Source organism: Macaca mulatta, chromosome X (genome assembly GCF_049350105.2).
Source record: "Macaca mulatta isolate MMU2019108-1 chromosome X, T2T-MMU8v2.0, whole genome shotgun sequence".
NCBI classification, from domain to species: domain Eukaryota; kingdom Metazoa; phylum Chordata; class Mammalia; order Primates; family Cercopithecidae; genus Macaca; species Macaca mulatta.
This window is the reverse complement of record NC_133426.1, coordinates 14,516,198-14,533,052: the sequence shown is the minus strand read 5'-3', so window position 1 is coordinate 14,533,052 and position 16,855 is coordinate 14,516,198. Positions and strand designations below refer to the sequence as shown.

Below are 16,855 nucleotides of genomic sequence, written 5' to 3'. Positions count from 1 at the left end.
TAAGGATGTTGTGAGGAAGAAACGAGTTAATCCAAAGTGCTTAGAACAGTACCTGGCACTGTTTCTTCAGGAAAAAAAAATAGTACATGGCACTATTTCTTGAGAAAGCACTCAGGGAATGTAGCCATTGTAGGTAAATAGAACATATATAATGCTGTTTTATTTGTTTTAATTTACGTAAATATACTGCAGTGTACATTTGTCTGCAACTTAATTTTTAATTCATTTTATTTTTGAAATCTAACCATGATTTTATATATATATATATATGCATATACATATAGATAGATCTAATTCGTTCCTTTTAACTCTCGTATGATAGTCCATCTATACTCATTCCCCTATTGGTGTTCATTGAGGTTCGTACTTTTTTTATATTGCAAATATCAGCACAGTGAGCATTCTAGAGCAATGTATTCATTCATATGTGGGATTATGTCTTTGGGTTTTTATCTACAAATGAAACTACTGGATATATGCATTTCAGTTGACTGCCAAATTACCTTCAGGGTCATCTCTCCCTTTTATTTAAGTACTCATAATTTTCTTCTAATTGTTAGCTCTTCTTCCAGTCTGATCTCACTCACATTTTTAACACTGTCACCAGGATCTTTATAACTCAAAAGTACAGTCCTGTGATTTCTGTTTTTGAAGTCTTTCAGTGGTTTATCATTACTTATATGAGAAATTTAGAAGTCCTTAATATGACATAAAAATCTTCTTTAATGTAATCTTCCCAAATTCTCTAGTTGATCGCCATTCTCCCACATTTACTCACATTTCAGGTATATTAGATAATGTTGAAAAAGGTGAGATCAATTCTGTGTAGGGCCCAATAAATAACTTACGTAGGGAGAAAAAAACTTTTAACAGTGGCCCTATTTTGTAGGAATGTTAATTTACTTTGGTTAACAATGTCATATGTCTTGGAAAAACAACATCTATCATTATTATCTTCATAAAATTATGTTCAGTATTTTTAGGTGCCATTTTAGTTGGGTGTCTTAATTCTACTTTTTTCCCAAGGATACTTTCGCTTGGTCACAATTGATATGGTTTCTTAGACTTTTTGGATCTCATCTGCTCTTCTAGGATAATCTGGAACCACACTGATAGTTTATTTGAAGAATTATCACATTTATAGGGCCAAAATGATTTACGAGCATTTAAAGAGAATGAACAACATGTTTATTAAGTGGGGGCGGGGGACAGTAAAGAATAGATAAGGATGGTGATTTTATTGCCAGCCTACTATTGTTGTGTTAGCATATGCTTGTATATATTATCATTTTTCTAGTATACACACACATCTGTTTTAATTTTATATATAAAATAGCTACAGTCAACTTTGATGTATGGTAATATAGAACAGGAAAAGCTCAAATTAATTATGTAGTATTTTATAAATAATCTGCTTTCTGGTCTCCACGCCCTGCCCTGCCACCCTGCCCTACACCGCCATCCCTAGTTACTTCTTCTGTATCTTCTGCAGCCACTGTTACAATGTTAATAAGTAAAAAGTCAAATAACCCATAGGCTAGAATAGTAAACCTGGCACCCTGATAATCAGGGTTTAAAATAGTGAGGGGTTGCTTATAATTGGACTAAGAACCTCTAAACTGAACATTAGTTTGATTTGTTTCCAGATATGTTTCTATTTTTTAAAAAATGCCAGTTATTTCATGGCCTGCAGGTTTTATGAACATATGCCAAAAACTTTAAAAATAGACGTTGCAGCAGCAATACTTCATATCTACTCTCTTAGCAGTTACACGTCAATAAAGCTGGGAAAAAAGTTAAAATTCATTTTAGCAATGAATTAAATTTTAATGATTGAGTATTAATTAGATATGATAAGCAGCAAACATTAAAAACAAATGAGATTGGAAACGTTGCATTAGTATAAAATATAGTGGGTATGCACATATATGTAAATTCAATAAGTCTTGCAAAAACTTTTCACTCAATAGTCATTTATGTTTTTAGATCAGTTTAAGTTCATGAGAATAAGTTTGCTTTTTGCCTGGAGATCATATTGAAAGCAGGTTGAATTAGGATTATACAACAGAGTTTTGAATGCCATGCTAAGCTTCATAGCAATGGTTCGCAAGCTTTTTTTCTTTACACCATTCATATGTTCTATACACAGTGTTTAGCATCTATTTTTCCAGGTAGTAATTCAAGAATCACAGGTCTATTGAGAAAGGCAAGGGACATGCAAGCTTTTGGATTAGGGGGTGGACAGTGACAGGATCAAGTGTATGTTTTAGAACAATTAACTGATGTATTAAATAGCATAAATGAGTTGATGTTTTGGAGGGAAGAGAGATTAGATTAAGGAAGACTAAGAAGCTTTTACCTCAACCTGAGAGATCACAGCCTGAACTATAGTAGTGGCAACTGGAACAGAGAGTTGGAAGTTAGATGTTTCTAACTTAGGGAACTTGATGATGACATTTAAAGAACAAAATGTAAGGGGCCTAACTTTCCTAAATTCTGACCATTTTATAATCAGATTTTCCTTACTCCTATCACACTTAAGTTACTGGTAAGTGAACCAGAGCATTGTACTGATTAAACATTAGTTGTGATATTTAACATTAAAATAATAAAATTCATACAGAGGTGATTTTTGTTTGCTTTTGATATTAAGAAATCTGAAAAACTTTGACTAGGTAGTAAAAGATGATGAACTCTTAGAGCTTTACCTCAGAATGTGTAATTTTCATGCTTTTCCTTTCTAGAAATCTAGGAAACCTGACATGGGACCTTTGGTAAATACATTATTATTCATATATTTTGATGGAATATAACTAATACATTTATTTTCTCTAAACTATAGTGTCGTAAGTAAAAGCCACACCTTTGATTTACCTACCCTATCTTCTTTACTGATGAAGCTGAAACTACTTTGTGATGGCTGTTGTCCTAGATCTTTCTGTTAATTGCCTAACAACAAACCAGTAAGCCAATGACTTCTTTTTTCTTCTTTATTTACCTGTTGTTATTGACACATTGTAATTGTGTATATCTAGAGAGTACAGTTTGATGTTTTGATACATACATATATTGTATAATGGTCAAGTCAGGGTATTTAGTGTATCCTTCCCTCATGAATGTATCCTTTCTTCCTGGTAAGAACATTCAAAAACCTCTAGTTATTTTGTAATAAGTAATAAATTACACCTTACTGTTAACTATTTTTACCCTACTGTGCAATGGGACACTAGAACATATTCCTCCTATCTAATTGTAACTTTCTACCCTTTGAGCAACCCCTCCCCATCCTCCCATCCTCTCTCCTTTCCCCAGTCTCTGATAACCGGTATTCTACTCTCTGCCTCCATGATAGCAACTCTTTTTAAAAAAATTTTAGATTCCAGATATTAGTGAGATCATGCGGTATTTGTCTTTTTGTGACTGGCTTATTTCACTTAACATGATGTCTTCCAAGTCCATACATATTGTTACACATGACAGGATTTCATTTAATTTTGTGGCTGTGTTAATAGTATTCCATACTATGCACCAAAAATTGGTATATACACCAAATTTTTTAATCCATTGATTCGTTGTTGGACACGTGGGTAGATTCCATATTTTGGCTGTTGTAAATAGTGCTGAATAAACATGGGTGTGCAGACATCTCTTTGACATTGATTTCATTCCTTTGGATATAGACCCAGTAGTGGGATTCTGGATCATAGGGTAGTTCTATTTTTAGTTTTCTGAGGAACTTCCATACTGTCTTCCATAGTGGCTATACTAATTTACATTCCTATCAGCAGTGTGTAAGTGTTCCTTTTTCTCCACGTGCTTGCCAACCTTTGTTATCCTTTGTCTTTTTAGTAATAGCCATTCTAACTGGAATTAGATGGTATCTCATTGTGGTTTTGATTTGTATCTCCCTGATGATTAGTGATATTGAGCATTTTTTTTGTATACCTTTTGACCGTTTGTGTGTCTTCTTTTGAGATATGTCTATTAAGTTATTTTGTCCATTTAAAAAATTGGGATATTGCTGTTCTTTATATATTCTGATATAAATCCCCTGTCAGATGTATAGTTTGCAAATGTTTTCCTACATTTTGTGGGTCGTCTCTTTACTTTTTTTTTTTGGCTGTGCAAAAGCTTTTCAGTTTGATGTAATCTCATTTGTCTCTTTTTGCTTTTGTTGACTGTGCTTTTGAGATCTTATTTAAAAAATCCTTGCCCAGCCCAATGTCATAAAGTGTTTCCCCTGTGTTTTGTTCTGGTAGTGTAATAATTTCAGGTTTACATTTAAGTCTAATCCATTTTGAGTTGATTTTTTTTATGGTGAGAGATAGGAGTCTGGTCTCTGCATGTGGATATCCAGTTTCCCAGCACCACCATTTATTGAACAGACTGTCCTTTCCCCAATGTGTGGTTCTTGGCACCTTTGTCAAAAATTAGTTGGTTGTAGGTACATGAATTTATTTATGGCCTCTCCATTGTGTTCCATTGGTCCATGTGTCTGTTTTTATGTCAGTACCACGATGTTTCAGTTAATGTAGCTTTGTAGTATATTGTGAAGTCAGATAGTATGATGCTTTTAGGTTCGTTCGTTTTGCTCAGTATTGCTTTGGCTGTTAGGGGTCTTTTGTGGTCCCATGTGAATTTCAGGCTTGTTTTTTCTATTTCTGTGAAGAATGTCATTGATATTTTGCTAGACATTGCACTAAGTCTATAGATTGCTTTGGGTAGTATGGCCATTGTAACAGTATTAATTCTACCAATCCATGAGCATGGGATCTTTCCATTAGTTTGTGTCATCTTAATTTTTTTATCAGTATGTTATAGTTTTCATTGTAGATATCGTTTTGACATTTTTGGTTAACTTTATTTCTAGTTATCTTTTTTTTGTAGCTTTTGTAAATGGAATTGTTTTCTTGATTTCTTTTTCAGATAGTTCGCTTATTAACATATAGAAATGCTGCTGATTTTTGTATCCTGTGACTTTACTGAATTTATTAGTTCTAACAGTTTTTTGGTGGAGTCTTTAGGGTTTTCTCTGTATAAGATTATGGCATCTGCAAACAAGGACAGTTTTACATTCTTCTTTCGGATTTGGATGTCTTTTATTTCTTTCTCTTGCCTAATTGTTTTGGCTAGGATTTCTTGTATGCAGTATATAGAAGACTGAATAAAGAGATCAACAACTTTTTTTATACGTGTGTTCAATATTGAGGATATTCTTTTGTCTTTTATTTTACTGATTATTTCAAGTTGCCTTTCTTATAATGAGTTTGTTCAGAATAAGGGAATGCATGCCAGGGCAGAGTGGTAGTTAAAAAGTGTAGACTCCGGAGTCAGAAGGCCCCTTTTCCAAACTAGCACCATTGCTGATTACTATTAACTGTGGATTAGTGTTGTAACCTTGGAAAATTTTCTTATCTTCTTTAAAATAAGGCTTTCTTGCTTAAAAGGTGGAATAATAAGAGTACTTATTTTAAGAGAATAGTTATTAGAATTAAATAATGCATGTATTGTACCTGCCATATAATAAGCTTGAATGATTGATAACTATTGTTTAATTCTTGTGTTCATTATAATAAATTGTTTTAATCCTCTATTTTTTTCCTAACTTGAATAAGAGTAGTGACTTCGTTGGGTCATACAAATGCATTGCCTTTGTAAACTAAGATTTATTTGTATTAATCCTATGGAGATTTTTTAAAGCCTTGTTACAGCATCTCCTAATTTTATTCCTGGGGTTTCTTCTTTGTCTTAGAGCATGTATAGGCTCCTGTCTCTAGAAAGCAGAAGTCCAATTGCCTGGGCTGTGGGAGAAGTATAATTGAAAATCACCGTATTTGGGGAGAGTGAGTTGCAAGACAAGTAAACCACTAATTGAATTGTCATTCTAAAGGGGCTAAGGCAGAGAGTGGGAAACCACATTAGAGTTGTTAGGTTTGAAACAGAGAAGTATAACCCTTAAGCAATTTTCTGAGCCAGAACAAATATCTGAAGTCACTTTTAATAGAGCATCTAAAGCTTTACATATATGCTGTTAACACTTTCAGTTATCTTTTTTTGATATGGTTATTTGTATTCTTAGCAAACTTTTTTAAAGGGTCTAGAGAAATAGTATTTAGGATTTTTTTGATAAGTATGATGTTGTCAAAATAGTATAAAAAGCTTAAAATGTTTACTTAATAAAATGTACAGTTACCTATGTTGTAGTTCTCTAACAGAAATGTGTTTTCTTTTCAACTCTTCCTACTTCATGGCAGTTTTTCCTCATTTCTTTTTTAGGTTTGGAAACATCAACTGGAATCAATTTGCATTTGAAAATTAGATCAGCACAAAGACTTGATATTGTGGAATGACTAGCAAACAATGTCATCTAACAAACAAGAAAGGCTCTTGTGTTATAATGGGCAAGTCCTTGTTTTCCAGTTGTCTAAAGGAAATTTTGCAGATAAAGAGCCTACAAAAACACCCATATTACATGTCAGAAGAATGGTATTTGACAGAGGAACAAAAGTATTTGTTCAGAAGTCCACTGGATTTTTTACCATAAAGGAAGAAAACTCTCATTTAAAAATCATGTGTTGCAACTGTGTGTCAGATTTCAGAACTGGAATCAACCTCCCTTACATTGTGATACAAAACAATAAAAAGAATAATGTTTTTGAATATTTTTTACTGATCCTTCACAGTACCAATAAATTTGAAATGCGTTTGAGTTTTAAACTAGGCTATGAGATGAAGGATGGCCTAAGGGTCCTTAATGGCCCTTTAATTTTATGGAAGCATGTCAAAACATTCTTCTTTATCTCTTCTCAAACTGGCAAAGTTGCTAGTGTGTCAGGTAACCTTTCCTCTATTCAGTGGGCAGGGGAGATTGAAAATTTAGGTATGGTTTTATTGGGACTAAAGGAATGTTGTTTATCTGAGGAAGAATGTACTCAAGAGCCTTCAAAATCAGATTATGCAGTTTGGAATACCAAATTTTGTGTATATTCTCTTGAAAGTCAAGAAGTATTAAGTGATACATACATTATTCCTCCTGCTTATAGCAGTGTGGTGACTTGTGTACATATTTGTGCAACTGAGATCATCAACCATCAGTTAAGAATATCTCTCATTGCCCTTACTCGAAGGAATCAGCTGATTTCATTTCAGAATGGAACTCCTAAAAGTGTGTGCCAGCTTCCATTTGGAGATCCTTGTGCAGTTCAACTTATGGATTCAGGTGGAGGAAACCTGTTTTTCGTTGTATCCTTTATGTCCAATAATGCTTGTGCTGTATGGAAAGAGAACTTTCAGGTACTACACTTACTGTGATAATAATTCAGTTGGTGGTCTCAGACCTTTTAAACATGTCTGTACTTCATAGAGTTCATTCTGGAGTCTTATTATTTAAGTCAATTTTCAGTTCTGTACTTGAAGTAATGTATATTACATTGTTCTTTTTTCTTAAAGTTACCTGAATACAACCTGATGGTGTTTTTTTTGTCTTGCCATTTTGAGTCATAAAGCCTTTGAGTTGTTTGGAAATGTGTAAATACGTATGTAACTATAATTATGTATTTACTTTCCTGTTAGTATAACTTTCTAATTTTTATTAATATAGTAGATGTGCATTTTCACTTACAATAAGATTATTAGTGATTTGACTAGATAGATAAGCCTTCCTGGAAAATTTGAATCAGTTTTTCATGTTTTTATTTTTTATTTTTTATATATTTTTTTGAGACAGGGTCTCGCTTTGTCACCCAGGCTAGAGTACAGTGGCGTGATCTCGGCTCACTGCAGCCTCCGCCTCCCAGATTCAAGTGGTTCTCCTGCCTCAGCCTCCCGAGTAGCTGGGATTACAGGCATGTGCTACCACGCCCGGCTAATTTTTATATTTTTAGTAGAGATGGGGTTTCACCATGTTGGCCAGGCTGGTTTCAAACTCCTGGCTTCAAGTGATCCGCCCGTCTCGGCCTCCCAAAGTGCTGCGATTACAGGCATGAGCCACCATGCCAGGCCAACTTATTAAACATTGATACTTATCTGTTTAAATTTACTTGTCTCTGATTCATTTCTGAAAGTGAAATAGAGAAATTCCTAGAAATCTGGAGAGACAAATAATTGTTCTCCGGAGACAAGTGGTAAGCATTACTTTTTCTAAAAACTTGCTCAGAGATTTTATTATGTTATATTTTGAAATGCAGAACGGACCTTTGAGCAAGTATGCTCTTTTAAAGTAAGTTTGGAAATTGCTCTAAAATATTTATTGGTATTGAGTGTTAAATAACAGGTAAAAAGGCACAGAAAACCAATAGGAAATTAGAGTTTTGTAACTGAGTGTCTCCACCAATAATATTTCTCTGACTGTTATTTTGGGTAATGTCGCATCCTTCTGGCTTAAAATGTATTCAGTTATGTGATTTGAAGTGTTTACGAATTAAGACAAATCATTACTAGTTAGAAATGTCTCTTCCAAAAGTAGTACACTATACAATTTTTAGTTTTTGTGCTACTTAGGAGAAAAAAGCAGATATTACCTTATTTTGTGTGCCCTGTCCATTTAATTAGAAGCTCAATGAAAATTTTTATCATATTGTCACCTCTATATGGAATACTGTTAAATGTTTTAGAAAGTTTGAAATTCATTTTTAAATGTGAATCATTATTGTTTGTGTGGGGGGAGGAATGTCAAGTTGGAATTGTGAATCAGGCTTTGCCTTACCAAGTACTTTTATATTAATAGGGATTATTTTGAATCTCTGTAATACATATGTATTCTCTCTAATACATAGAGAATGCAAAAGGAAAATAATTTGAAAGCTATCCTATTTTATTTTGAAAGCAGTCTTTTAAAAGCACATTATACATTTATTTGAAAGTTATTTGGAATTGTCTTTTTCTATTTTCTTTTCCTTTAAAGAAATGGTAGGGGGAAAACATCTGGTATACCCTATAGTCTTTTACTGTGGTCAAGGTAATACAATAGAAAGAACACACTTAACCGGGGTTTGAATCCCAACTGAGCCACTTACTGGTGTTACCTTAAGGAGTGTAATTCTTGTGAACTCATTTTCCTCCTTTATGAAATTTGGGATCATCCTGACTGAGAGGGGAGAATTAAGTCAAATGACATTGTAAAGTGTCTTGCACAGAGCTTGGCATACAGGAGGAACTTAGTAAGTAGCAGGTATTACTCTGTTATGTTACTGTTAGACAAAAGTCAGGGCTGTCCTCAGTTATTTGCACCTACTCAAGATCCCCTATTCACCTAGATAAGGAAAAAACAATTCCTTTATATGTCATTAATTGTAGTACTCACTCTCTTGAAGTGGGTTTCCTCCTTGGACCCTGTAAAGCTTTGCCACTAACGTGTTACCCAAGGCAGGAGACTGCATCATTCCCTGTAGGTGGACCTGTAACTGCTGCTTCCCTGACTCGAAGTTGTGTTCTAGGGCACTCTCTCTACAATGGACCACTATCTTTTCCACACATTGCTTCCCTAAGTCCCTACTGACTTACCCCCTAAGTTGCTTCTTCAGGAATTCTGTACTTCTAACTTGCTCTCAAATGCCTTGTTTTAAAAGCTCTGGAATTCACCCTGATATCTACAAGTAAGTGCTTCAAAGTTGCCTCTAACCCTGCCACTTTGGGCATATTCAGGTCCTGCTTCTATCTTGGTATTATATTTATACTCAACTGCTTAAAAAAAAAAAAGGGGAAATATTAGTTTAGGGTAAAATATTCAGTTACTTTAAAAACAGAAATAAGGCTGGGAACAATGGCTCACGCCTGTAATCCCAGCATTTCAGGCTGCCGAGGCAGGCAGATCACTTGAGGCCAGGAGTTCAAGAGCAGCTTGGCCAACATGGTGCATGCCTGTAGTCCCAGCTACTCAGGAGGCTGAGGCATGAGAATTGCTTGAACCTGGGAGGTGGAGGTTGCAGTGAGCTGAGATCGCCCTGCTGCACTCCAGCCTGGTTGACAGAGCAAGATCTGTCTCCAAAAAAAAAAAAAAAAAAAACCAGAAATAAGACCTAAGAATCTAGAAATAAAGTGGGAATAGAAATAATTATAACAAAAACCCAGATTAAGACAAGTAATTACATTTGAACAATTACATTTAGTTTTAACAGTTAAGACAAAAAAATAAATATGATGGGTTTTACAACTGAAAGGAACATACTACAAGGGAAAATATTTTTTCTAACATTAGGTTCTGAGAAGAATTTACTGTGTGTGGTATTTTGTAAAAGGTTTTGAGTAATAAGATGAATACCTTATTAAATAATAAGGTGGGTCTTTGATAGCAGTTTTCCCCCAAAATAGAAAGCGATAGAAGCCATCTTCCTTTGGGTTGGCTATGGATCCATCCATCCATCCATCCTTTTATTACCTCATTCCAAGAAGGAATTAAGCCAGCTTACAAAGAGAGGTAAAATACAAACAAGCATAAATTAGAGTAAATAATGAAAATCAAGGTTAGTGTTTTCCCAGATCAACACTTCATAAAAGCCCGAGGTATGATGTTTAATGTGGTAATAGGACCTGAAACAGAGGTGAATCTAAAGTAATACATGATTAGCTTTTTTCTTCTTCGGCTTTCTCTCTTGAGTAGAAATTGTCTCTGCAAGTTTTGACAAGAAACTATGTGGCAGGCATTTCAAAATGGAGATCATAGGCCGGGTGTGGTGGCCCATGTTTGTAATCCCAGTGCTTTAGGAGGCCAAGATAGGAGAATTGCTTGAGGCCTGGAGTTTGAGACCAGCCTGGGCAACATAGTGAGACTCCCGTCTGTACAAAAAATTAAAAAATTAGCTGGGTGTGGTGGCATATGCCTGTAGTCCCAGCTACTTGGGAGGCCGAGGTGGGAGGATTGTTAGAGCCCAGGAGTTCAAGGCTGTAGTGAGCTATAATTGTGCCACTGCACTCCAGCCAGGGCAACAGAATGGGACCCTGTCTCAAAAAAAAAATCCATCTGTCAATAAAATTGAGGTCATTGTCAAGTATACCGGAAGCATAGCTATTGGTGTGTTGTCGATAGAGGTTAATGTGTTCTGGTGCTGTGCTGTCTAATATGGTAGCCACTATCCAGATGTAGTTATTCAACATTTGAAATGTGGCTAGTCTGAATTAAAACAGGTTATAAATGTCAACCATCAAATTTCAAAGATGAATAGAATAGAAATGGTAACATCTCTCAATTTTTTAATGATTACATTGAATTGAAATGACAATATTTTAGATATATTGTGTTAGATACATTAAAATTTCATTTTTTTTACTGCTACCAGAAAATTTAAAATTATATGCCTTGTATTTGGAGCTCACTTACCTTTCTATTGGATGGCACTATTCTAGAGCTATAGATTGCAAATATGTGTGTGCATACATGCATGCATACATAGTTCTGTGCTGTTTTCTTGCCAAGCACATTCTTATTACTAATGTCTCTTCCCATAGTCCATTATACTCCATGATACTGGTGGGAGAAAGGGAGGATATGGGTTTACAGATAAGCTGTCTCTCTGCACAAGTGAAGAATCAACTTTGGAAATTAGCCTTGTAGGGGAAGATTGATATTTGGGTATGTGGGTTGAGGAGCCTTACTTTCATTCTTGCTGTAATGAGAGCTACCCTCCTGTATCATCTAGATGATGTATCTGTGCTCCTGGAATTCTGAGAAGGGGTTTTAGCTTTTTTGTCTCAGGGAGAAGGGGGATTTGATCCTCATGGTGTTAGTTTTCCCTGGGACCAATCTTGAGGCTTTCAGCTATATGTACCTTTAAGAAGTTGTCCTCTATTTTAAATGTGAGGTCTCAGGTTCTGATATAAACTGACCAAATCATTCCATGAGGCTAGGATGGTTCTGGCTGTTCCACTCTTAGGACCCCTCACCTGTGTACCCGATACTAGCTGTATTCCCCTCCATACCCACATCAGGGTTTAAGGTTTTAAGCTCATCTTGATTCTACTATAGGTGAGTTTGTATTTAGAGCTCTTAAGGTGTCTACTAGTACTGTCTGGTTACCTAACGCAACTGAATTCCTTGGGTAATTTGTCTGATCATAAATATATATTCACTAAGAGTTATGGGAATGAGGGTCTTCCTTAAATTAGCTGTGTGAGAGAAAGAATCTTCACTAGAGTTTGACTCATGATAAATGTTAGAATTTCCAAAGGTTTAGTCATGAAAAGTGTTAGAACTTATAGATTACAATAAAATTTTAATATAGAAATCAAGAACGTGACAGTCCCTGGACAAACCTGAATAAAATATTAAATCTAAGTACCTTGCTCTTTATGAAGTTGTTATAACTCTTATATTTTCTCATCCCCTAATATCTTTATTTTTAGTTTTTGCTATTTTCATTACTCATTTATAAGATTGAATTTTACAAATTACAACTACATGAAACAAAAGGACTTAATTTGTTTATTTCACATTTGATTTTTTTCTTGTCTATTCCTCCTATAATGCTCCCTTTCTTTTAGGTTGCTGCGAAGTGGGAAAAACTTAGCTTAGTACTGATAGATGACTTTATTGGAAGTGGAACTGAACAAGTACTCCTACTTTTTAAGGACTCCTTGAACTCAGATTGCCTGGCTTCATTTAAAATAACGGATCTTGGAAAAATAAACTGTTCAGTAAGTTCTATTTACTTATCATATGGTATTTTAAGAACCATTTCAGAAAACTTAAGTGCCCAAAAGCTTTGACCTATCATTTAAATATTTGTGGTTTTATACTTAAAATTTTGAACTTTAAAAATATATAGATTGAATCTTTTAAATATATACATCGAATCTCCTTTCAACAAATGTTATACAAATTGACCATGCTTTTGATATAAATTTGAATTATAGTACATCTGGTGATCACTTAAGTGATAGCAATACTATAAATTAACTTTATTCTTGCTTCTGAAAATCACATTTTATACCAATAAATATAATATTGGATTAAATAAGGAATAAAATGAAGCAAAACTGCTTTAGTAAAGGAAGTAACAGCTCACAATATCTTGAGATCTTGGACATAAGGGAAATTATGCCCCTGAAGTTTCAAATCAATAAAAAATCTCTCAAAGCCTCAGTTTTTTCATTAGTAAAAATAGCATAATTTAATTTTTCTCCAGTTATGGAATTTTAGGATTTTTTGAAAAGCTAATGAGAGCCCAGGAATTCAAGGCTCCAGTGAGCTGTGATTATTATGTTGCACTTCAACCTGGGTGTTGGAGCAAGACACTGTCTCTTAAATAAATAAATGGAAAAATGTTTGCTCTTCAAAAAGAAAACTAACCAGCTGATACTTTGTAAAGCAGTATATAAATGTTAGGTGGTAGTTGTAGGAACCATAATAATTTTTTTCTAGTTATAAGAAGATGATGGGAAAATATACAGTTTGCCTTTGGTTTTTATTTTTTTTTTGGGAGACTGAGTCTCGCTCTGTCATGCCCAGGCTGGAGTGTAGTGGTGCAATGTCAGCTCACTGCAACCTCCACCCCCTGGGTTCAAATGATTCTCCTGCCTCAGCCTCCCAGGTAGCTGATATTACAGGTGCGCGCCACTATGCCCGGCTAATTTTTTGTATTTTTAGTAGAGACAGGGTTTCACCATGTTGGTCAGGCTGGTCTTGAACTCCTGACCTCAGGTGATCTGCCCACCTCGGCCTCCCAAAGTTCTGGGATTACAGGCGCGAGCCACCGCGTCTGGCCTAGTTTGCCTTTTATAAAATAGTGTGTAGCAGGGTGTTCTGACTGGATATACTTTAATTGTGTTTTGTTAGTTTTATGAATTTTCAATTATTTCAAAATTTCAGTCTTAGTGTATTTATTTATTTATTTATTAGAGTGAACCATCGGATTGCAATGAAGATGACTTATTTGAAGACAAACAAGAGAATCGTTACCTGGTGGTTCCACCTCTAGAAACAGGACTGAAAGTTAGTGTCTGTTTGCTTCTTTTGCTTTTCGATTAGTGTTATTCTAAATGAAGGAAAGAACGTTGAAAGAAAGGTCTTTAAAGTATAAGCAACTTGGTGCTTGGGGAAAAATGGTATTTCAAAGGATCTTTATCTTTTTGGCACCTGTGTACAAACTATTATGATACTACTTATAAATGTATCGTCTAAACATGATACCTTTTTTATAGTAAGACTCTATAGATTTAATAAGCCTCATGAGAGAAAATAGAAGCAGCTCACTTTTGAAAACACGTTCTTTCCGGGATCAGTATACCACAGTATCTTTTTAGAGTAGCAGTGAATATGATAAATCATAATACATTGCAGACATGAACAGTTTACTCTCATATTTTCCATAAGAAGCTCCCTAAAAGAGTTTTTTGTTTTTGATTTTTCCCAAGTGTACCAAGGTAATGCACATTCCCTATAAAATACTGAGGCTTTGCAAATAAATGTCAAAACAAAACAAAACAAAGCTAATGATTGTCTGTGATTCCACTTCTTTGAAATAACCAATTTTAACATTTTGGCATGTATATTCTTGCAGATTTTTAAATGAATTTATGCAAATTTACATAGAAATGTGATTATAAGATGTATGTTGTTTTGTAAGCTGCCTTTTTTGTTTATAGCATTTTCAAATATACAGAAACATTCCAAGAATACAGTGATTATCTCTGTATCCCCACATACATTCAACTCTTGTTACTTTTAAAAATCTTACTGGCCTCCTTTGTTTGTGTTTGTGTGTGTGTGTATATATTTTTGTAGAACCATTTAAAAGTTGCAAATGTTATATTTCACTCATAGGTATTTCAGCAGGAATCTCCTAAAAATAAGGATATTCTCCTCATGCAACTACAATACCATTATCAAAGTTAGAAAATTATTAATGATCCATTAATCTTATTTGCTATCTTGTCCATATTCAAATATGTTTAGTTATCACAAAAATGTTTTTATAACTGTTTTTTCCAGGATCCAATCAATCAAAGTTTTTACTCGCATTTGATTATATCTATTATTGGTCTTTTTATCTAGAATAATTCCCCTTTTCCCCTTTTAAAAATTATGCTAAAGAGGAGGCCATGCTAGTTGTATCCTCTCTTTTGGATTTGTCTCTTTTCTTGCTGTGTTACTGAACTTTTTCCTCTTTGCCTAGGATTGGAAAACTTTTTCTGGAAAGGGCCAGGTGGCAAATATTTTTACTTTGCAGGTTGTTTTAAAATTATTTTGCAACTATTTCATCATTAGAGTGAGTTTACTTTAATAAATGCTTATTGAACATGTATTAGACATGAATTTGAATAACAGATTAATAAAACATCATAACAGACATAGAACCATGAATGAAGACATTCATCTATTCAAAATTTTTGTACCCTGAACAAAGTAAAAGTAATAAGACAAATTGTGAAAAAAGAAATTGTAATAAATGACAAAATATTAATTTTCTTAATATAAATGTACATTCTTCTATCGTATTTTTGTGAACGTGTAGTGGCCCAGCCTTCTCAGAGGTAAAGTTATTGTAGTTACTAAAAGATGAATTACTCATGTCTTTTTACTGTTGCAGTTTCACTTCTAGAAATCTCTTCTAAGGATAGAGATGATTTTACAAGAATGTTTATGTAGTATTTATAAACTACAATGTTGGCTGAAATCTAAACATACATCATTAGGCGTATAATAAGTAAATTGTGATGTGCTGAACCATGGAATACTATGTAGCTGTCAAAGAGAATAATGCATATTTTTATACTGATTTAGAAATGATGCCAAAGTACTTTAATTTATGAAAGCATGACTTTATGAAAGGTTTAATTTATGAAGCAGGATCAACTCTCCTGATTAAAACTGAAAATGATAGATGAAGTCTCCTTTATAAACCTTCTTAGAAGCTTCAAAAAGCTGACACTATAAGAATAAATTATCAAATCAAACTTTAAAGACTGGAACCCAGAGAGATAAGCAGAACACTGATGCTACTTCTGCCCTGGGAGCATGTGTGTTGAACTTAAATTGGTGGTGCCCCAGGCACCTGACAGAAACAAACAGAAAATCCTCTCTGGAAACACACATTCATCCTAGCCCTCATAAATCTCACAAGTAATTTTTCAAAGAAAATGAGCTGTCCACAGAATAACTAAACACATAAAGAAAAAAGGCATCATGAGTAAGTATTCACAGAAAATAACCAAACAGCATCTATTTCAAGCAAAAACACACTGAAATAAAAAACTCAATAGATGACTTTAACAGTTAAAGAGATAAAAGAGATACAGAGCAAATTAGTGAACCCGAATATATGAGAAAAATTATCCAGAATGTAGCACAGAGACGAGGAAAGTATGAAAGGCTTTAAACAACATTAAGGGAAGGAAGGGAGGAATGGAGGTGGTGGATAAGAGATAACTATCTCTTATATCCATTTTGTTTCAAGTATCCACATGTTAACAGTAGCTTTCAATGTAGATAATAAAGTTCTAAATGCTGGAAGGCCTTTTAGAGATGAGCCAGCCTACCTTTGCACCATTTTGCACATGATGTAACAAATAGAGAGCCGGAAAGGTTAAGTGACTTACAGAGTTAGAACTAGAGTCCGTTTCACTGTTCTTTCTCCCCTGAAATTTGTATTCCAATCAGTTACTGGAAGGGGAGATGGGGAGACCAGGACCTTAGAGAATCTTGTACACATGTACACAGATGTTCATAGCAGCATTGTTTGTAACACTGCACAACTGAGCATAACCCAAATACCCATCAGCTGGAGAATGGAGAAGTAAATTGTGGCAGTCATATGATGGAATACTGTAAGCAATGGAAGGAATGAACTACAGCTACTAGTGTCAACATGGGCAACTCTAAAGCCTGATGCATGCAGAACGATTCCATTTATAAAAGGTTCAG

At 34.5% G+C, this 16,855-nt stretch overlaps 1 protein-coding gene across 3 annotated transcripts in view; it reads left to right on the top strand.

Moving 5' to 3' along the window:
• FANCB (FA complementation group B) overlaps positions 1–16,855 on the top strand; it is a 29,696-nt gene that overhangs the window by 1,599 nt on the left and 11,242 nt on the right. Inside the window, exons 3-6 of one of the 3 annotated variants that reach the window (XM_077988086.1) lie at positions 2,745–2,774; positions 6,277–7,293; positions 12,475–12,627; positions 13,832–13,924. In XM_077988086.1, coding sequence (XP_077844212.1) covers positions 6,361–7,293; positions 12,475–12,627; positions 13,832–13,924 — 1,179 coding nt within the window. In that variant the 5' untranslated portion in view covers positions 2,745–2,774; positions 6,277–6,360. Of the gene's footprint in view, positions 1–2,744; positions 2,775–2,842; positions 2,964–6,276; positions 7,294–12,474; positions 12,628–13,831; positions 13,925–16,855 lie in introns of those variants that run through there. The other 2 variants (XM_015126993.3, XM_077988084.1) reach the window with 2 other exon arrangements.